Source organism: Larus michahellis, chromosome 3, assembly GCF_964199755.1.
Source record: "Larus michahellis chromosome 3, bLarMic1.1, whole genome shotgun sequence".
NCBI classification, from domain to species: domain Eukaryota; kingdom Metazoa; phylum Chordata; class Aves; order Charadriiformes; family Laridae; genus Larus; species Larus michahellis.
This window is the reverse complement of record NC_133898.1, coordinates 107,290,437-107,314,197: the sequence shown is the minus strand read 5'-3', so window position 1 is coordinate 107,314,197 and position 23,761 is coordinate 107,290,437. Positions and strand designations below refer to the sequence as shown.

General features: G+C 36.3%; 1 protein-coding gene across 1 annotated transcript in view; it reads right to left on the bottom strand.

Moving 5' to 3' along the window:
• Window positions 1-23,761, bottom strand: part of CSMD1 (CUB and Sushi multiple domains 1) — a 1,197,588-nt gene that overhangs the window by 596,490 nt on the left and 577,337 nt on the right. Inside the window, exons 4-5 of the mRNA XM_074581652.1 lie at window positions 21,578-21,772; window positions 7,894-8,101 (exon numbers count right to left, since the gene is read on the bottom strand). Coding sequence (XP_074437753.1) covers window positions 7,894-8,101; window positions 21,578-21,772 — 403 coding nt within the window. The remainder of the gene's footprint in view (window positions 1-7,893; window positions 8,102-21,577; window positions 21,773-23,761) is intronic.

The window sequence follows — 23,761 nt, the reverse complement described above, 5'->3', positions numbered from 1 at the left end:
TTCAGCGCAGTAGGCTGTAAATTAATAGGTGCAAAGAAAGCAATAGTGTTCTGTGAATTAAGCATCAATTTACTGCTTCTGTACTTCTCACTTCATACACCGTCCACATGCTGGTGTTAACAGCTAAGCGGTCTCTGTGTCTTTACAGCTAACACAGACAAGAGATTATATAAGTTTAGTCACTACTACTAGCATGGAGTACATTTACCATCATATTTATTTTATGGTCAAAATCTTTGCAAAAGCTTCCACGTACTCTTCTGCCTACAGTTACTAATATATATATGTATTATTTAGCATGAAGATACTACAAAAGACAACCAAAGAATTTCAGATATGCTTTCTTTAAATACAAGCCTAAGAACTCCTGCAAGATTTCTATGTGAGATATTACGATAAACAAAACATATTTATTAACTGATTTATAAGCTTAAATAGATTTGCCTTTGCATCAGAACTCTACCAACTTTTTTCTTTTTTAAAAATCAGATTTTTTCCATCACCTCCATCTCTGAACACAAGGGTAACACACAGTCCAAAGGAAAGCTGTGGTCCAAAAGGAAGAATGGGAAAGTGTTCTGTTACACTTCCACCTGAAGTTCTCAGAAATATTACATACATATTTCAGCACATGCCATCATTATATGGGCCAGTACCTGGGGAAAGACCACAGGACACTCACACAGCTACCATGTATTTACCCGGAAAGAAGAGAGCAGGCCAGGCTCCACTGCTGTCCTACACAGCAAAGGTAAATGTACCAAAACAGTCCTGTTTTGGGGGAAGAGGAAAGCAGAGGGGATATGCCTGCTGGGTCAAAGCAATAGCACTAGCAAGAGTGGTATTCCTGTGGGGTTAGGATGTTTTTGTTCACTCTGTGCCAGTGAGAGGGCTGACTTGAGGACACTTCCCAGGCTCATCTGGGATATCACTCTGCAAAGGCTCTTCTGACCTAGAGCACCAAATTCCCCCATTGCTACACTGAAGTTCAAATTTCCCATCCCCTCCAACCCAGCCTAAAGCTGTATCCAAAACCTTACCAACTCTTTAAAATCTGTTATACTGTCCTCCAACCTACCCAAACAAAATTCTTCTCATGTTAGACTCATTATTCTCTCCCAACTCCCCAACCCAAAGCCCTTATTCCCTTCGTAATTCCCATTCTTCCAGTGCAATGCCAGCAACTCAGAGATCACAAACAAATTCAGATGTTACGTTTGAGCTTATTTTTGAAACCACTACTTTGTGTCCTTTTTTTCGTTGTGGTCATTTTAGGAATTAGAATCTGAAGGTGCTTCATTGTGACCAGCAGAGTTCATCTGCTTATATCATAATACACACCATATTATTTAATATATACTTAAATAATAAGAAAAAAAATAAAATCACACACATTCTCCTGTATCAAAACAATTTAAAAGAAAAAAAAGGAAAAACAACGCTGAAAGGAAAAGGAAGAAAATGTCCATGGTGGGGGGAAATAAGTAATTCTGTCTTAAAATAACAATTTCTTTGCAGCTGTGCTTTCATATCAGCAGTTGTCATGTTTCATCTTTCCTCCTATAGAAATGTTAGGGGGAAGTACTCTTCACTACCTGTCTCACCTACATTGGGTTTCTCTTTCTACGGACTCCAAAGGTACTGAGCAGTGCTCATTGTATTTTCCCAAGTCTGCTAACAATACACTTACAACTGTGGGTAATCCATTTTTTCAAGCAGGCATTTGAATGCCTGCAGAAAATCCATTTTGGAAGATGATGATTTTGATAAATATAGCAAAGTACAAGATACACCACTGATGAGATCAGCTTATTAATCCTTATTATGGGAAAACTGTGAGAGTGAAGAAGCTGTTTGTCTGCATATGTTTGGGTATAGCAACTGCTATGCCAAAGAACTGCATATGGATAGCGAATTAAAACATGCTATTTCCCACTCAGGGAATTTTAAAAGACTCTGGAAAGCAATACTTTAAGAACTAGGGTATATCAGTTGTCTGTATGACATGCTTAGTATACATAGCTACACCCTATGCAAAACACTGTGCCTATTTTCTTTCCAAATTCCCTAACCTGTGAGTGGGATAATCCTTTCTGAGACTATTTTTAAACAGCTCTGAGACCAGGAACACGTTCACTCCAAGATTACAGAACTTCACAGGCACTCCAAGTTCAACACAGTGTTTGCAAACTTTTTATATACCATTTTGATTATGAGTGTATCACATGGCTGACTGGTTTTTTTTCAAACTACTAAAAACTAAGGGGAAAGGACAAGAAGATCAACTACAATGTGTCAATGCTCGTTTCGGATAAGTTTAACTAGATTTTAAGCAGAAATGACTGCAAATGCTAAGGGAGGATGCAGAAACTGGAAATGTTGGTGGGAGGTGAAGGGAAGGGAGCAGTGGGAGCATGGATGTTGCCGAAAGAAAATGTCTAGGAGAAACCAGGAGAAATTATGAGAAACAAGCATCAGCAGCAAAGGCAGCAACTGACAGGACCCAATCAGAAGCTGGGGAAAAGATGTATTCCGCTAAGCCTTTCACAGAGACGTGCGATTTGCTGTATTACTTCTTTTAGGGATTCTTCTATCATTTACTCAGTTTGAATCTGCAAATGCCTAATGATGTGTGCTGTAGCAAGAACCTGAACAAATGTGGCATGGAAGAAATCAGCAAAAACATATTTAATGAACAAAACTTAAATTCTAATTAGGTAAATAAACATATTATTAATTGAAATATCTAATATTCTGTCATTATCACTATATTTTTCGGTCTTACAAAGCTCTTCATACAGACACACATTCTACCTCTCTCACTCACCTTAAAGTTATCTTTGTCCTTCCAATTTATCTTGGGGGTTTGGAACTGTATGATATTCTACAGTAAGTCAATTTTAAAAGTCTTGGTGTTGCTATATATATTTGATAGATAGTGTTCTAGTGTTAAACAGGCATTAATGCTGATTTTCAAGAGTGGTAGACTACGGAATTTTTATTCCGTAACTGGAAACTTCACAACATGGAAGTCAATAGAAAGAATCTGAGGGTAACTATGCAACGTCTTTTCCTGAAAAAAAAATGAAAAGTGGTTCATTGCAGGTCAGACAGGTTCTGAAGCCCAGAAGCTTATACTTATTGGACCCAGTTTCCTAACTAAAATGGGTAAAAGGGGAAACCTAGTTAAAACCTAGAGAAAGGTAAGAGCTTCCAAAAACTAACAGACAGCAAGAGAACCCTTTACCAAAACATGCATCTCAAAAACAAACATACAGCTTTGCACAGTTTCACAGGTGATAAAAAAGGATGACTGTCAGCAGGTCTCTAAAGAGGCTAAAATAAGTATGTACTTAAGAATAAATTACTAAATTTTTTAATAGTCTTCTCAAATGAAAAAGCTGGAATCTAACTGCTCTCCTCTCATTAAATGGCCATGGCACATCCTTTCTTGCTGATGGAGAATGAAAAGAAAACAGAACCTTATGTTGCCAAGTGTATGTCATGAGCGCTTTTTGGTGTATAACAACAACTTTATTGAAGGTGCATCCACAAGCAATACATCTTTCCACAGTAAACCAACAGATGGTGCTCTTTAGCTGTATAATTATGTAATTCCAAGCTAAATATTCAGCTTATATGTATGGATCTACCGCCTGCCATCGGTGTCTATCAAAAAGGTGATTTAGACCACTCCATAATCTCATGCATTACTTTGCTATAGACCTCTCACAATGAGGGTGGTAAGAGTATGACAGATCTTTATAAACAGGACAGGAAACATGCAGATCGAAATACTACTGTTTTGAATTACATCTAAGTGCTTGGACTGGTATATTTATCGAAGAAACACAAATTAGTATGACGACCTAGCTGTTATACGAGTTATTCATTAACACAGAAATAAGAAGTGAGTTTCAGATAACTCCAGGTACTTATGTCAAATTGTATGCCAAGACTGTAGTAATTCATTATTGCTGCTTCCAAATCACTCTCACATCCACATACATTTTTATGGCCTTTCACTAGGATATTGAGGTGATTTATAAGGAATTCAGAATAATCTTAAAAGTATTTTTAAATAGTATTAGGAAATTAATTTGGACTAAAAAGCATGAGGTATAGTTCATTCTCTTGTATTGGCAAATGCTGACAAAAATTTGAAGGATAATAATTTTAGTTTTAAATGGAAACAGAATCAGATAACATCAGTATTGTAAGGTAAAAGGAAAAAAATCATTTTAGAACAGAATATGTTCAATATTAAGATTCCTAGTTTAATAATTGCAGAATTATTCTTAGCATCATAATCACCTTTCATGCATACTGTAATAGTCCAAGATAATTTTTTTAAATAAGCTTTTAATTTTGCAAAAATTATGGCAAAGGCACGTTTACAGGAAAAAGCCCGAGTCAGGCCTATCTATGCCCATGTGAATTGCCCAGGTTTATCTAAACTGCAAATAATAACAAAATACTTGGTCCAAACTAAAAAAAAAGATAAAAAAAAAAAACAAAACCAATAAAAATCACCTCAGTTTCAAGGAGGATTCCTGGGAAAGACTCATAAAGGGATTTTCAAAAGGATGCTTTGTCCAAGTGTTATATTCCTGATTTTACTTCAAAACCAGCCTGGGCTTTTAAGATACTTCTTAACACTATCTCTAGATCCAACCCCGATTTAATTTTAAGTACCATTTAACTTACTCTGAAGTCTAAAGGTACATGCTTGGAAGTATTTAAAAAGTTATATTTAATGTTCAGAAATTATGCGAAAACGCCCTTTTTTTTTTTTTACTTCTAATAATTAACAACAGAGGCGCCCTTCAGGGTCAAAAAAATCTAGCTATTTGGTGGACACAGAGATGGACTCCAGACATAGCAAAGAGACAGTCTTTCTGTTATGCTTCCAGAAGTACTGTTCTTGGCATTGTGAGTAAGAGCTTACAAACTCAAGATATACACGCTTTAAATCTAGAAATCCTTTATGTAATAGCAAATTAAGCAAGTGATTCAAATTCAAAAAGCTTTCTTTCATCTACAGTCTAATAATACTTTTACTTCCTCCAGAGATTAAAAAGCCTCTTCTACCTGCTTCACATTCATTTTGCAAACACTGATGTTCATCTTTTTAAGCCTGTTGACACTTACATTGACTCAAAGCAAGATTAAAGATGTGGTCTATATGTGCACATCCATTCAAGATCCAGAGCTATATAACTGCTCTTTAATTAGGAAAAAAAAAAATTGAATAGCTTTGGAAACTCTCACTGTATCACAGATATAAAATAAATAGTGAGGTAATGTCACTTGAATCTTTTCTAAACTAATTCCATTAGGATGGACTGTATGAATGATTTTCAAATAATCTTTTAAGAATAAGGAAAGATAAACAAACCTCTTCTTCCTTTTCAATGCATTGGAAAACAAACCAACAACCAGCTATATAACATGGCAATCAACTGAACATCTTAAAGAAGGTTTAGAAACGTGAGGTATATAAGTAATACAATATAATTAATATTACTATTATATAATAAATGTAAGGCATATAATTACTGTAATACAGTATCTGTCGTACACCTATTTTATATATACATCAGATTATTCTTCCTCAGCATTTAGATTCTTCTTGTTCTAGCATTTCCATTGCTTTACTTAAAAATGTCCATCCCATTTTTACTGCAATCATGCTGGAACTGCTTCTAACCTTGTTGATATGTCTGGAGAGGGTAATCCAGACCTATTGCACCATACACTAAAATCACTAAAGAATCATGAGTCCGAAATTATTTTCTTAATTCTCACTGTCTTCCTAGCTTTTGCAGTGCTCGTATATCTGTCTTTCTATGCTCTCCACTACTAAAATATCTGACTTATTTTACAGCAAATATTCCTTTAAATGAAAAAACAATATTAATTACCAGACCGTGCTAATGGAATACGTGTCTTCTAACAGAGAATTACTGTATAAAGCTGTTGACATGATGCCAGATACAATAAAAGGGAGCAATTAAAAAAAAAAAAAAGTCACATTTTAAGATGATACACCTCTAGACCATTAGTTTTAAGTATGGAACAACTTTACATTTAAACACACAGCTGATTTTAGCAGATTACAGCATGCACTACATTTAGCATGGCTCTAATGTCGCTATGGTAACTGGCTTAAATATAGCTGAATGTGTAGCTTCATTCCATATTATCTAATAATCCTTTAAACATCTTTTATGCAACTTCTCATAGCTTCTCCAAACTTTCATCAACGATCCTAGGAATGTATACTAAATCCTTAGCTTTTAGTGATAAGAGTTTAGCATTATAAAAAAAAATCTCCAATCAAAAAAACAAGTATCAGGGAAAACGAGAAAAATGTTTAGACCGAATTCTAGGAGAAATAAGATTCTTATGATATCTCTAATTTCCTACATATGCTGATCAATAGCGTATGAAATCAATGCAGAATATGTTTCCATCGCGCTCTGCTCATATTCTTGTACATCATCTATTATCAGAAATCTTCTAGGGAACAGATATGTATATGTGACTATCTGTAAATGTAAAGTTATTCCTATATTTGCATGTTCAAGTTCCGTAACAGATTAATTTCTTGCAACAAAGTTGCAAATACGTTGTTCAGTGCCTACTAGAGCTTCATGCACAAAATTAAATGGACAGACTTTTATGTTCCACAGTAAGAGTCCATTAGCTCTTCCGCTTCGAGATTTCAGCTTCTGGTCCTTAGAATCCCTACTAAGAAAACACTGGCATTGAGGACTGTCGTGCATATCCATGCATGAGAGAGGCGAACGGGGCACTCACATATTACGCTTCAGACAGTCAGACACGAGCACTTTAATTTGATACAAAGCTGCTTCACTGACAGCCATTGCTCGACTTTTGGTCGTGAGGAAATGTGAGAGAGTAATCTTGTGATACAGATCCAGAAGTATCTTCAAAACAGATTTTTTACATATTTGCCGAGCATGGTCAGCACCCATTTTTATTTGATAGAGTTTTTCAACAGATCAGATGCTATCTAGAACTCCAAAATTATTAATACATCGCACTGCCTACCCTGTCATGACATTAAAATAATAGCTAGATTGCTTCACATCTCCAAAAAGGCATTCTGAAGATAATAACCATCAATCACCTGTGAGCAGCAGATCTATATTCTTTTCTAGGCTACATTTTATAACAATGGTGCAAATGTCAAGCACAAGATATTTTCAGTGATGAAAAAAATTAAAAACCTGTGTACGTAGCATGCAAAGAAATCCTAATACAAAGTGTTCTGCAATTTAATCCATTCCCATAGACAGAATTCTCATCTTTTACTTAGTACAGATAATGTAGATTTAGTATTATAATTACTAAGCCTCAATATTGCTAAGTAAACAGCTTTAACATCAGCCAACATAAGATAACAATACATGCATACATGAGTACATATAGTAAGACTGAATTATATCCTGTTTAAAATAAGATGGCATCTATTTGCTCTCTATATATTCCTGTTTTACTGTGAGGCTGATTTTTGCTCACTACTTTCGCTGTTGGAGTACAATATCATGATAAGCCATTCAAGACACAACATCAGGAAATGCTCTCATACCAAGATCAAATATGTAACATCAATAAATGCTCACTGCTAAGACACCTTAGAATTATAACTCTCCAAGATGGAGGAAAATAAGAGGAAGGATGAAGATTTGGAAAGAAGCAGAGGCAAACTGCTATATTTTTTTGTAATTCTGGAGAGTAAAAGGGACCAAAGGAAAATGTATTAACAAAATGATCATTACTAACAGGTAGAAAATATTTTAAATGTCTTAAATACTCACCAACAAAGAAAAAGAGAAAAACATCTTTACAAGATCTCTGACTTACCATATTGACGGTGCTTCTGTTCCACTGATCTCTAAGAAGTCATACCCTTCCTCCAACTGGAAATCAGTAAAGACCAAAGCAATGGTATCTCCTGGTTCAGCCAATATGGTCCAGGTGCAATCAGCATTATTTTCATACTCGGAAGGGAAGTGAGGACTTGAAATAGTTCCGCTTGTCCCACGTAGTGTCCCTCCACAAGCTCCTTCAGCTGATGAACAGAATATCAATTACTAGTGGAGCTGCACAATAAATAAGTGAAGCAACATCCTTGTTTCTGCCATAGCAAACCCAGCTCTTCCCTTCTGTGCATAGATTACCCACAAATACATGTACATAGAGAAACAAAATAGAACATTTTCTGGCATTTAAGCTGCAGATATTTTTGGTGTGGGTTTTTTGACTTCTTTTCCTTGTTGATGACAGTTTAGTGCCAGGACAAACAAGGATAAGATTGGCAGAGACACAGTATGAGCTGATTTGGAGAACCTGAACTTTGGTTCTAGGAGAGTGTCCGCAGAGGCAGCCTAGGAAAGAACCAGAGAACCAGGCAGAGAATCACAGAAATACAGTTAGCCTTTCTGTGCTATAAATTAAAAAACATTGAATATTTATTTTCTAAGATCTCTCTCATTCCTTTTAACTATAAAAAACTATATAAAAAACAATATAGATTTAAATGTTGTCCTAAACCAGGAACCATTAATAAAATCATACTAGCCATTCTCAAGTCTTTTGCTCTGAATCAGGATGCTTACAGATGGCGAATAAATTCAGAAGGTTTTGTTGACAGATGAACCTTCCAAGGTTCACATATCATCAGTTAATAACACAGATTTTTTAATGTTTATGAACTAAATTTCAAAAAATACAGAGTATAGGAATTTCCTGCTAAGCCTGGAATGCTGCTTAATATGTTGCCAACGGATTTAACAGACTTCTTGTACTTGTCCTTGCCCCATAAGTTTTCATTGAAAGCTTTAAAGATATTCTGATTATTATTAGTATTGGGTATTAAAACATATAATTAAAAAAACCCCACCAATAAAACATGTCATCCATACAATTCATTGGCATAAAAAATTAAAAATTCATCAAGTGGCTTTTCGTGTGCTGTAATGTGGCCATGAAAGCTACAGCAATAGTAATTAAAAATATTTCTGCATAGGTGAATGATCAGAAGAGAAGCATTTCATTTTTATCCATTTTACCATCTTTACTTACTGCCATTATCATTAGGTTTTACTTGCATTCTATAAGTGCACGTGGAGATTTAAAAACAAATATCTTGGCAAGGTGCATGACACAAGGAACTTACAATCTAATTAGGATAATAACTGAATAGCTAATTAAGACAACAGAGAGAGGTAAGGGTAAAGCTGCTCTTCACAATCACAGTTGAAAGCCTGTCAGTGAAAGTGAGTTTTAAAGGAAGATTTGAAGGAAAAAGGATTCATTTGAATCAAAGGAAGAGGAATAGTGTGGCTGGACATTAAAAAAAAAGGAGACTATTAAAGGAGGATAAGTAGCTAATAAGGAACTGAAATAAAAGGAAGAATTGGGAGAAAGGCAGAAACAGGACAATTTCTTTAACATTTATGTATTGTGTAGACCATTAATTTGACTGAAAAGAGGAGAGAAAGCTGCTGAAGAGATTCAAAGAGGTAGTTATCTTTACTCTTCTATATGCAAAGTAAATTCTGACATAAAGAAATGTAACCTAACCTTGGCTACCAAAGCGTTATTGAGTTTCATGATTTCTTGGCAGACAAATTTCTCAGAGGAGGGCAGGTGTTTTTGATAAATTTCGTATCTTACTTTCTGGACCCTGATATTTATGTGTTCTTTTTTAAATGAAGGAGATCTGGGGGTGGAATAGATCTACACTCCTAAAAGATTTCTTTTTATTGCGGAAATCAGGCCATTTCTGTGATTCCTCCCCGCATTCCTGGCTTTTTATACAGTGTGTATTGAAAGGGCCATTGAGGGATGAAAGGGGAAAGGAAGTGAAAATTAAAGAACTCATGGATAAAACTGAGGGTCAGAGTTGAAATTTCTGGTGCATAATACATGCAAAGATTACAATAATTAAAAATTATTGTAAAACCATAATAAATCAGAAAGGAAAATCAAGGTTTGTTACCCAATAATATCTAGAATGACCCTTTTTTCCCCTTTTTTTTTTAACTGTATAGCTTTCAAGCACTTCATTTCAGACCATCATCTAACCCAGCAAAGAAAAACAAATTAACTTGATACATCTTGTGCCAATACTTCAGTACAGAAACTAGCACTGAGTTATTGATCTCCACTGCGGTCATGATCAGTATCAAAGTTTGAATGAACCATCAAACCCCAAAACCTGATGATTTCCACCTTCTCTTTTTTTACAGGCTTTCTACTTGTTCATATTTTTCAAAGTGTGGGATTTTTTTTAATGTTTTTTTTTTAATCAAAATGTAAGAGTATGAGTTCCAGTTAATAATGCATACAGGTTCTACAAGTATTCTTGAAAGCCAGCAAGCAGGCTTTTCCCAACTGGGGTAACCAGCAAGATGGGCTGCTAAATTTTGTTATGACAACATTCTCAACGACACCACCTCCCACTGGGTTTATACTGACATTGAGTAACATGCTAGTGGTAACTACAATGCTACTCAGTGTTTCTGCTGCAGAGCCCTTGAATAAGCTTTGAGCTCTAAAGCTCTGACTCTTACAGCTGACAAGGAAGGCTTATGTAGTTGACTATTTCTGGCAATCACATGCAAAAATCTAAATTTATACACTGTGAATTACCAGTGAAAGACAAAAGAACTCAGGCTACTACAGATATCTGTCCAAAGGGATGCATAGCTTTTTAATCTATTCAGAACAGCATTTCTAAGAGGTTTGCAAGAAACCAAGTTTCAAAGTGCTGGGTCCTGCATTTCGGTCACAACAACCCCAAGCAATGCCACAGGCTTGGAGCTTGGGGAAGAGTGGCTGGAAAGCTGCCCAGCAGAAAAGGACCTGGGGGTGCTGGTGGACGGCCAGCTTAACATGAGCCAGCAGTGTGCCCAGGTGGCCAAGAAGGCCAACAGCATTCTGGCTTGTATCAGGACTAGTGTGGCCAGCAGGAGCAGGGAAGCGATGGTGCCTCTGTACTCGGCACTGGTGAGGCCTCACCTCGAGTCCTGTGTTCAGTTCTGGGTCCCTCTGTACAAGAGGGACATTGAAGTGCTGGAGCGTGTCCAGAGGAGAGCTACCAGGCTGGTGAGGGGTCTGGAGACCAGGTCACATGAGGAGAGGCTGAGGGAGCTGGGCATGTTTAGCTTGGAGAAGAGGAGGCTGAGGGGAGACCTCATTGCCCTCTACAGCTACCTGAAAGGAGGTTGGAGAGAGGTGGGTGTTGGCCTCTTCTCCCAGGTGAATAAGGACAGGACCAGAGGAAATGGTCTGAAGTTGAGGCAGGGGAGGTTTAGATTAGGCATTAGGAAGAATTCCTTTACTGAAAGAGTGGTCAGGCACTGGAACAGCCTGCCCAGGGAGGTGGTTGAGTCACCATCCCTAGAGGTATTTAAGAAACATCTAGATGTGGCACTTCAGGGCATGCTCTAGTGGCAGAGATTGTAGGTTGTTTGGTTGGACTCAATGATCTCAAAGGTCCTTTCCAACCATGAAGATTCTATGATTCTAGGTTGGCTCAGAAATGGGAAGGGAACATTAGTCAGGTAAGACCACAGAACCTAAATCAGAGCAGAGAGTCAGTACTTTCTCTCTGACAGATGTGGATGTGTTAGGGAAAGACCACGGCAAATAGCAGCTGATCTTTCCTTTGGAGCCTGTGGGTTGGGGACTTCCTTCATCATAGGTGGCAGCCAGGCTAAGGCAACCAGACTGTTGAATGCTACGTGATAAACTGCTTAAGAGTGAGCACAGGCGGGCAGGATGTGGCCACACTGCTCAGAGGGTAGGAGACATGAACTGTCCAGACATATGCTGTGATTCACCAGCTGGCCCTAGAGCTAGCTGGCCTCCTTGGACTGATCGACCTTCTTGGCCATGGCCTTCTCCATGTTATGCTTTTCAAAGAGCTAGAACAGTGCTCGGGAATATTAATGCATCACTGTGGTTGGAGTAATTTGATAACAGATAGTGCGTCAGGCTTCATGAATTCAAGCTCTGAGTGATTAACAAATTGCATTTTAAAATGTGAAAGTAATTAATTCCAAACACTCATGATTATTTTCAAGTTGTAAGCAACTGCACAAAGTGCTGTTTGTATCAGCATAAATGACTACTTGAAATATAAAGCTACAAACATTTGGATCTCTCAGTAGTCAGGAATTAAGTGCTCTGAATTTAGAGAATATGCATCTTATATCAAGTACACATGCAAACACATATGGCTGGCACCACTTGACAAAAACTATAGATACTGTATAGATGTGTAGTTTAGATAAAACAGATAAACATATCCATCAAGTTAATATATGTAAAAATCAAAAGAATCACTGAGGGACCATGACAGTCAATGCAAAATCTTTTCCTTCAAACTAGAAAGAGTCATTTCACCAAAAATAACAATCTGACAATTTTGGTAAGCTGTGTTTTGCATAAATGAAATCTAGCTACAAGTGAGATGCAAGCCCTGCTAAACAGGTATCCAAGGATGGGGTAAGAACAGAAACAGTATCGTAGAAAACCTCCTTATTTAAATTGGTGTAGATATCTTCTGAACATTCAATCATTTTTACTGACTTTCTTTTCCTTCCCACACAAATGCCTTCCAGAGTGCAATGTTCTGTATTCTATATGCCTTTTTTATACAACAGCTAATAAAACGTTTATCCAAGTGAAAAAAGTTTATTGCATAATAACAAAAAAAAAAATCCCAACATTTAAAACCCATCCAACCTTTCAAAATTAATTTAGAATCTGAATTTAAATAATCAGAATTAGCTATTAAATGGCTTTAGTTTATATTGAAAGGTCCTATTTTGAAAAATCATTTTACTACATTACTATTGTAAAATAACTGATAATAACATAGCTGTGATTTAAAGAACAAAAGTCATAGTAAGAAAGTTTTTTCTTGTAATGTCATTCGTAGTCATTTCCCTACCTCTTAATCACTAGCAACAGAAGAGACACAATTGAAAACCTGAGTGATATTTTATAAATTGTCATCAAACAGCATAGTGTCATTTCAAGTCACATTTTGTAAGTCTTATCAATTAAAGAAAACTGCAGCTTTGGAGGGTTCGAGATGAACCATGGCATACATTATTTAGCATGCCTTATTAAAGATGTCAATGAAACAGTTCTTTATTTATTGAGGTTGGAGAGCAGCTCCGCAGAGAGAGATCTGGGGGTTTGGGTTGACGGAATATGAGTCAACAGTGTGCCCTGGCAGCCAAAAGGGCCAACCACGTCCTGGGGTGCATCAAGCACAGCATAGCTAGCTGGTCAGGGGAGGTGACTGTCCCATTCCACACTGCACTGGTGCGGCCCAACCTTGAGTACTGTGTGCAGTTTTGGGTGCCTCAATATAAGAAGGACATCAGACTATTAGAGTGTGTCCAGAGGAGGGTGACGAAGATGGTGAAAGGTCTCAAGGGCAAAACTTATGAGGAGCGGCTGAGGTGACTTCGTTTATTCAGCTTGGAGAAGGACACAAGGACATGGGATGAAGCTGCTTCAAGGAAAGTTCAGATCAGACATTAGGAAAAGGTTCTTCACTGAGAGGGTGTTTGATCACTGGAACATGCTGCTTAGGGAAGTGGTAACGGCACCAAGCCTGTCAGAGTTCAAGGAGTGTCTGGACAATGCTCTTAGTCATATGGTTTCATTTTAGGTACTCGTGCGAGGAGCAGGGAATTGGACTCGATGAAACTTATGGGCCCCCTCCAACTTGAGATATTCTATGATTCTATGATTTATTCAATTGTTTATTAAATGGCATTTTTCTGTAGTTCCTTTGAGAAAAAGTAGATCATTGTGCCTCATTTAATAAAATTATTCAGTACAGTAAATGCATCTATGAAATAATCATGAATGACCACTTTCCTAGTTATATGTTTTGGATATTTTGCAAATGGTTAATATGAGGAGTCAGTTAAATGACTTTTTGAAATACGACTTTAAAATTACCATTTTAAAATGTCTTACTGATAAAAAGCTAAAACCAAGCCATAGTATATCAATCCCAAGTTTTAAAATAATTTTTTGTATGTCAATGCCAACTGTCAAGCTGCTAAACTGTCAGATTCATAAAGACCAAAAACATCGCTAAGTGTTACAATGGTGTAGCATTACACATTCGTCAGACAACTCATTGATTTAATCTAGTTCCAAGTGGCAGCCAGGTCTTCAACCATCAAAATACCAACCTCCACTTGCTAATCTTCTTTAACATTTTAGGTTTTGATAGACTTTATTTTGAATAGGGAAAAGCCAACACCTGTGCTGCTTTCCTGTGTTTTAAAAAATAGAAACTTGTCAGAAGGTTGTTTGGGTTTTTTTTCTATCATCACTTGAATCCAGATGTACTGCATCCCATATAAGTGCTCTAATCAGTTTGCCTCCCTTTCTCAATTTCTTCTTTTGCTGTTGATCAGCTTCACATAAATTAAATACTCATTAGACCATGCTTCTAAGATGAATTTTCTTTCTCTCTCCAGGGTTTTCAAAGGACACTTCAAAATAATTTGGATTGCTCTCTAAGTGGAATGGGATTTATTTTGTTAAAATTTCAGAAATTATTATGGTTTAGGAAAATAGTGTCTATTTTATGTATATTAAAAAGTCAAATTTTTCACTTCAAGTTAAGAAACACATAAATTGTTGCAATTTGTTTAGGCACCTGTGGGTGCCCATTGCAGTTGTAGAATTACTTTGAACATTTTAGCTTTGACATTTCAGTAAGCTCAATATAAGCAGACCCCAGTGTCTGGTGGGGTTGTCCCATAGTTATCTACCCTGACAATACTGGACTCAATGGGATAGTCTTGTACTTCCTGGGGCTTGTAAACATTTTGCTTAATTTAGTAGCCTTTTAAAATTCTTATTTATTCTATCATACCAGTTTATTAGATTACAAAGACATAGTCCTCCTCCATCCACTCTCCAGAGGAATTCTAATCTATTCGTCAACAAAATTATAAATTTCAAGTAAGACAGAAATAGTGATGGACAAAATATTTGCTAACCTGGCAAAAAATGTCGGGTTTTAACTGACAGTACGTGCTTGAACAAACTTAAAATCAAACCCCAAACTCTGCCACCTTTTTCATGCAAAAACTTGGTCTTAGGAGAGGACAGATAGATTAAGAAGTTCAAAAAATAATCAACAGTCTGTAATCTCATACTTTCTCCCACAGAAATAAAAGATCAGTCTTCTGGATATCCTGTAAAGACTCTCCTTTTTTTTTTTTTTTCAATTAAGTATCCTTAGCTGTTTTCCAGTGATATGGTAATCCTTCACTTGAGAATACATTTTAATGCTGATAATGATCCCTTAAAATAAGTCTACAACAAATTAATAGTAAAGCCCTAATTTTGAAGCAAAAAAAGAGAAAAGGCAAATTAATGACTATTGCAGATTTCACGTGTATTTTTTTTAATAATTAGGAAAGTTAATCCAGTTATTCCCAGAAGTCTGTGTGCAGTTATGATTATGACTGCCCCTAAGGTTTGTTTTTCAATTTTAGTATATCATTATATCTTCCTCCAATGTTAACTTTGCTCATGTTCCTAATGGTCAGACTGAAGTCCTCTTTTTCATTCTTTGACTTTATTATATCATTCTGTGCACCTTCACTATGTTTTTATTGTACTGTTCGTCTCATTTTTCACTTCTTGTTCCTGTCTTCCAGGAACCTTATTGCATAGATCCAACTTGAAACTTTTTTTGGCATCTTTTCATTTTTTTGCCGGTCCGTCCATCCCTACTGACACGTGTTAGAACAAGAATATATAAACATAAATATATGTATGTGTAAATATATATACTTATAAACACACACACATATATAAGAAAGAATACTTGTAGCTGTGTCCATATCTCCGTTGGGAGTGATCTAGTCACTCCTGCATTACTGTGTAAGAAATTATACAGTATATCCTATCTGCTTTTCCTGAAACAATTCTCTGACTTCATATCTGACCAGTCACAGTAAGTTTCATTCAAATTTATCTCAATGTAAATATTGCACCAATTCAGATTATTCTGAAAGCAAACAAAATTGCTCAGGTGGGAATCTGCCATGTCACTTTAAAAATTAGGTTTGGGAAAATATTCTCACTTTATCGTGTAATACAATATCAATAAGCAGAATTGTTGGGAAATTTTCTTTTTCTTTCCCTTTTTTTTTTCTAAATTTTTTTATAAACATGGATAAATGACGGGATCAGGACATCTTTTTCTCTTCCTTAAGCTTATAAAATCCTATCTGCCTGAACCTGAGAGGCTGAGAAGATATTACATCAGAGAATTACTTGCTGCCTCAGAAAGTATGGATGACACCAAAAACATCAATTGCTCTTTGCTAGATGATTTTAAAATATCAGCTCTGAATCTCTGTATTTAGTTTATCTTACTCTATAGTGAATCATAAACTCTTCTTCCTTTCTCCCTTGATCTATTCTAAGAATACCTTCTTGATTATATTCTTCACCAAAGTATTTGTCCAATAACATTTCTTAAATCTGGAACCTCTGGAACCTGATTAATTATTACTTGATCCTTTTGGACCTTTCTGACATACAATCTCTTTTACTGGTTTGCCTTCTTTATTTTCCCTCCAGTAACTGGGTGTCCTTTTAATGATAACATATTACACGTTCTTCCCCTCACAGCTACTTTCATTTTGACACAAAGTTTACCATTGTAATATCACTAATCCAATTTGTATTCCTAATGTTAGCTTCATAAAAAACTAGAGTCATGCAACTATAATCAACTCGGGATTCTCAAAATTACTGAGAATTGAGAACCTAATTATACAAAGTTCATTTAGAAGTAGTCACATATCATAAATCAGCTATTAGTGGAGTTACTGCAGAGAATGAAATTAACTTTCAAAATGTTTCAGACTTGTACTGCACAGTATTTCAACCCAAAGATAAAGAAGGCAAATGTATTGTGTGACACTACTATGGTAGCTAAGATCGAGACAACAAAGACCTTTTTAATCCTCAGGACAAAAACCAGAAGAATAGAATTTAGGTGGGACATTGATTCTCCCTGTCAATTTTTGTAAGCCACCTATATAATTTTTTCAGGAACTCATAGTAAGCTTCTTGGTTAGCTTCTAAGAGCAGAAAAGTCCATGGCTGCTCTTATTTACCATATGGAAAAACAGGACTAAGTTTTAATAATTACCTCATCCTTTCAGAATTTGCCTTTGAACTTTTCTTTGCAAGCTGTTTTCAGTTTTGGGGGGACTGTTTTCTATCTTTTTTGCTTTGGCAGTTGCCATATTTTCACATACCAAAAAATCATAATTTATTGAAAGGAAACAGAAAAAAAAAAAAGATAAAGCAAATGTCTTGCCAGTCATATTATCTAAAGTGTCTAAAAATGACATTGACTGCACCTTTAGTTTCTGTTCAGAGTTCATTCTGAAACTAAGCAGTAGCCAGAGAAACACAACGGCAGATACAAGAGTCAATGCTGTCTACATCTTCCTGGAGGTTTAGTAATTCACTAGGAATTTTTCTAGCAGAAACAACATTTGTAGAGTTAGACAATGTATGAATTACTGGACACCAGCTTCTTAATGCTTCTGAAAATGTTAAGCAACAAAATTGCAGAACACAGCAATTTGCTAGCATCAGCAAAGCTAGGGAAACACCACAGAGAACAAGGTTATTATGATTTTTTAGTATATAAACCCTGTAGCTTAATTTAACTCTGCTATATTATCTTGCACGGATGCCAGGAAATTAGTTTACAATGACAAGAAAGAAGAATACCATCTGGAAACAAAGCTGTAACAAAAGGTGCTTTCATGGAAAAGACCAAGGTTCTTAGAGAGACAATAGACGAACATTTCTTGCTTGAAGACATAGTGAATGGAAAGGGCTACCTCATGGCATATGTTCCAGTCTGATAAAATGAAATAAAATAAGGAATGTCTAAAATCCGTCATCAAATCCACATTCCATACGAACTCTAAAAATCCACTGAGGCAATAGCTCATCTCAAATGTATGTTATGTAACTTTCCTGTTATGGTTCTCATTTCTTTACAGACAGTACACAGAATTCTTTGGATTTCATGTAAGTTCTACACGGGGTTAAGGACCCCACTTAAGTTTTTATTAATAGGTTAAATTCACAGAGTTACAAATGATGAACAAAATTTCAGTACTGTTAGAGATATCTGTATGCAGCAAACACTACCAAAATGGGCAGTATCTGCAGAAAGGGAACAAATATTTAGTAGACTTCTGTAAGGAGAGCTTAAGTAGAATTTATGACGTGTATTTTTCTGAAACCTATTTACTACCTCTTATTAGGACCAAAAAACCCCATCCAAGATCAGACAACTGAAAGGTTAGAAATTTTCTGGTTTCCTCCTGTTTTTGAAGCACTAGGAAAAGAAATCTTCATTGTCTACTGTTTGAAATCAAGCACAAACAACAGACACGACCCAAATTGCTGTTGGTTTTTTGATTATTAAGTCTTGTATTTGTTTTGGAGTATGAAATTTATAAAATACTTCTTTGCTGTGAGGAATTACATTATAAGACCCTTTAGTCACAAGAAACTTTACAAATTGCTAGAGAAGACAACAACTACCCTTTGTTGCTTATCCACATGGGCTCTTAGGAGAAGCAGGAAGAAAATCAGAGGCTTCACTCTACAAAAAGTTGGATCTTGAATGAACAGAGCTCTTCTGTACAACAGGCAACAAGCTCATTGAGCTCCTATGGGCTAGAATGAGAAGGGGAAGCCAAGAAAGAGGTCATTATGGTGAATATCTGCTACATTCTACCTGATCAAGAAGTGGGCAAAACTTTTAAACAAGTTTCACAACCACAGGCTCTGGTTCTCACAAGAGACTTAAACCATCCCAACATCTGTGTGGATGGCAGCATACCAGACAGAAGGCAAGCAATCCACTAGATTTCTGAATTCCCTGGGAAGAATTGTTTTAATGCAGGCACTGCACAGACCAACTAGGTGTAGAAACAAAGAACCATTCAAATAAGTGATATTCAACAGCCCCTGTGGTTACAATAACCATGAGCTGAAGTGAGGAAGGCAAGTAGTAGAATAAACCCTTGGACTTCAGCAGAGCAGATTTCAACTTATTTGTTAAGTGGTAGACAGGCTTTCATGGGCTGATGTCTTGAAGGGCTAAGGGGCCCAGGAGAGCTTCTTTGACATCAAGGGCAGCTTCCTCAAAGCTCAGGAATGATGCATCTATTTATGTACATAAATGAGTAGGCATAGCAAGAGGCTGCTGGGCCGAACAGGGAATTCCTGACTGAGGTGTTTTAACTGAAATGCAAAAAGCCCCCAACAGCGTGCAAAATGTGAAGGCAGGGACAAGCTACATGAAAGTAATATAGAAGCATTGCTCAGGAATGCAGGGATAGAAGGAGAAAGGCCATAGCTCAGATGGAATGAAACTGGTGAGGAATGTGAAGAGCAGTCATTCTAGAAACCATTCTGTACGTATATCAAGAACAAAAGAAAAATAAAGGACATGGTAGCGTGCTGCTTAGTGGTGTAAGTGACCTTGTGATGAAGACACAGAAAAGGCTGAGGCACTCAATGTCCTCTTTGCTTGTCTCTTCATTAGCAAAGGTTCCACTCAGGCCTCCCAATTCTCAATAAAATGGACAAGTTTTGTGAAGCAAAGTAGTAGCCACAGCACAGGAGAAACAATACAAGGAACTGCAGAAGTAAACAGGATATGTGCAAGTTCATGATACTAAACGGTATGCACCTAAGGGTTCTTGGTGTGCCACAGTGTGAGGTTGCTCTGTATCCTCTTTGAAAGACTGTGACAATCAAGGGTGATTATCAATGACTGGAAAAAAGATAATTTTTCATTTCTCATTATCAAAAAAAGCAAGGATCCTAGCAACTATATATCTGTGAAGTTTACCTTAGTCCTCCAGAAAATTATGGCGGAAGTGTCTCTGAAAACCATTCCCAAGCACACAAAGGACAAAACAGTGAACAGGAACAGCCACCTTTTGCAAACGCAAATCATTCTTGGTTACCTGATTGCTTTCTTTGATGAAAAGATTTAGCTTGACTTTAACAAAGTTTTCAGAACACAGTTCCCCAATATATCCTTGTAGTCAAATGGAGGGCGTATGGACTGGATGGGTGGCATATGTGAGTGAAAACTGACTGGATCATCAGGCTCAGACAGCAGAGGTCAATTGTTTAAAGTCAAGCTAGTGGACAGTGACTTGCAGTATTCCCCAGGGATTCAAACTGGGGCTGAATTTGTATAATACCTTCACCATGAGTCTGGAGTATGGGTTTGAATGCATTCTGACAAGGTTTGCAGGTGGCACCCTGAAGGGCAGCCCAGACAGGTTTTGATGACAGGCTTTGACAACCTAGAAGAATGACAGCAATCTCATAAAATTCCAAAACAGAAATGCAAAGTCCTATACTAGGAACAGGATCATCCCCATAAAAAAAACAAAATTGCTAGGTGGCAGCTTTGACAAAATGACCTGAGGTCCTGGTGAAACACAAGCTGAGTCAGTGGTGCACTTTTGCAGCATTGAAGGCTTACCTCACATTGGGTTGCATGAGTAAGAACATCACCAGCAGCTAAAGAGAGAGACTTAAAGAGAGTTCATCTACTTGACACTCAGGAGGCCTCATCTGGAATACTGGGTCCCCCCAGTACAAAAGAGGTACCAGGGTCCAACCTAGGGTCCCCCAGTGTACAAAAGAGACACTGACATTGACAGACTAGAACAAGTCCAGAGAAGGGCCACTAAAATGGATAAGATACTGAAGAACATGATGTATGAGACTAAAGAATGGGGAAAATGGAGTTTGCAGCCTGGACAAGATGAGGCTATGAGAAAATCTAACCACACTGTTTAGTTTAGGGAAGATGGACCCAGAATCTTTTCATAGGTCCACAAGAGGAGACGAGGAAATGGACATAATCTGTAAAAAGATAATTCAAATTGGACATGAGAATGAGGGCAGCTAGACACTAGAACAGGTTTCCAGAGAGGTTTTAGAATCTCCATCCATGGAGAAATTAAAATTTCAACTGGGCAAAGCCCTGAACAACCTGACATAACTTTAAACTTATCCATGCTCTGAGGAGGAGTTGGACTCAAAGGATTGGACCACCAGGGGTTCCCCTTCAAAGATTATATAGTTAAAGATTTCAAGCTTCTCCTTCCTGGGAGAAAGTTTCCAAAAGCAGAAACTTACAAAAGCATTTGCCAGGTCCTGCCATCAAATTGCTACAGCTGTGCCCCATGTAAACTAAAAGGAAAAAACATCAGTAGATAACATCAATCTCTGAATGTAAACTCTGGAGAGTAATTGCTCCTGAACTGTGATTACAGTTTTAAATGGTGTGGATTTTTAGACAGTACATTAGTACATTGACATATAGAAAGTTAAAAAAAAAATCTCAAATTTATTTAATCTGCTGTTTTAATATTGTCTTAATATTTTAAATGTATGTCATCTTCATTTTTACCTCTGCAAAAAGGAACCGGAAAATCCCATGATGCACCATTTCCAGGACTCACAATACATGTCAACATAGCGTGGCCTTCTAGGATGTAACCAGAGATACAACTATATCGGATTTTATCTCCAATGTTGAATCTTGTTCCATGAAGTACTCCTTTAGGTATTTCTCCTGGGTTGCCACAAGTATGGCTAGGTAATACTGTCAAAAGAAAGAAGGAAAAATGTTACAGTTAAAATCTGCAGAATGAAGTAATGAATAATTCTCAAAAAATTTTAATTACATAATTTGGTTTATTATTATCTTTTAAAACAGTATTCCTTATAAAAATAAGGTAAAATTAGGCTATGGAGTGCAGTTTCGCAAAAGATTTCTGTTTATAACATCACTTTCAAAGCTAATTACAAACTCAGTTCTTGGTTTAACAGATCTTCAGCAAAGGACTATTTTCAAACAAAATATCCTATAAATCTTGCTGTTTCTCCCAAAACTTTGAAGGAAGAAAAAGAAGGTTTTATTTAATTCTGTTTTTTGTAAATATTGCAAAAATATTCATACATCATCATTATGGATCCAGGCAGTATAAGGCATTTTACGTACAGTTTTCATTTTAGTTGATAGAATAGCAATTTAAAAGAATCCAACAATTAACTGGTCTCTGACAGTAAATTAAAGTCTAAATTATATTAAAGAAGTTTTATTTTCTACCTATTTTCAAATTACTTCAGGTTCTAAAAAAATAAATTAAGTCAATCTTTGCTAATAGAAACAGAAAATATGAAGGAAACAATGACTAAGCAGTGACATCGGGCTGATATGAATGGAAGTACCGATTTTCTTTTTTATTGCAGAAAGCAATTTTTTAAGCATTAGTTATTTGGAAGAGATTCTCTTAACTAGCTATCAGTTTAAAGATGATACTCCTCCACCTAGGAAAAGCTAAAGTGTGTGTTGGGAAGGAGGAAAATGGAATTGGTTTTGTTCTTAATATAATTTGAAAGTTATTAATGGCATTCCATTCCTTTCATTGAAGTAGTACAAATTAAAACTGTTTAATTTCCTTTAGAGCAGAACAAATAAGTTAAGGAATCTGAAATATGTCATGAACAGAGCGCAAAAGATAAATATGTTCATCAAAGAAATGGTGGTCTGCAAAGCTCACATGTAATTCAGGTATTGTTTCAGAAACTGCATATTTCGTGGACAAATTCTTTCACCCCATACTTCTCTCTTTCCTTACTCTACCCATCTGCAGAATAAACACAACCATACTGACCTCACTAACCTGCATGTTGAGAGGATTAATTACTCAATACATGCACATCCTCAGAGCGTTGTGAGCCATTATATCAATATATCAATGCTAATTAAGCCCCATTATACCATGTAAGTTCAATTATTGAATGCACACCCTTAATTCATTACTCAAACAGTTAGTCACACTGGCATTTAAATGATCATAATTACACTTAAGTTACAACCCAAATTATATAGGAATATTTCAAAAAGGCCAAAAAACATAAAGCTAAAAAAATTATACGAGAGAATACTTCACTTGCAACATTCTTTTATGAGAAAAATCCCCAAATTTTCTATAAATATTAACAAGGTAACAAAAGCCACATTAACACTCTAATGAATGATGAGTTAGATGAATGTTTTACCAATGTTGTATATCAGAGATCTAAGACTTCTGTGCGTTACAGGAACTACTTAAGGTTGCTGAATGTGTTATCTACCAAAGCTAGAAGCAAACAATATGCTACCCGACTTCTTTTGTGCTGTTTCAGCAGTTCTAATAAAATAGGATATTTATTTGTATGTGCTCATTGACATTGGAAAGAGAGTCAGTGTTGGATTCACATATATGAGAATACATATAAAGTAAGTGATTTTAAAACATTGGAATAATTGGAATAAAATAAAGGTACTAATTTACATTCCAAAATGTTGGCAACAATGATCCATTATATGATACAGCATATATTGCTATATGCTATTACATGTTTTACAGCACTATTAAAAACGCTACCTCTCTCTCGGCAATTTTTCCCCTTTTTGCTGCTTTAGTCATGGTAGGTTAATACAGGTAATTTTGCAAGACAAGTCAAACAAAAATTTGTTACATGCTTTGACACAGGAGAATACCTCCACTTGAAACAAAAATATCTCTGTTATTTTCAAATCAAA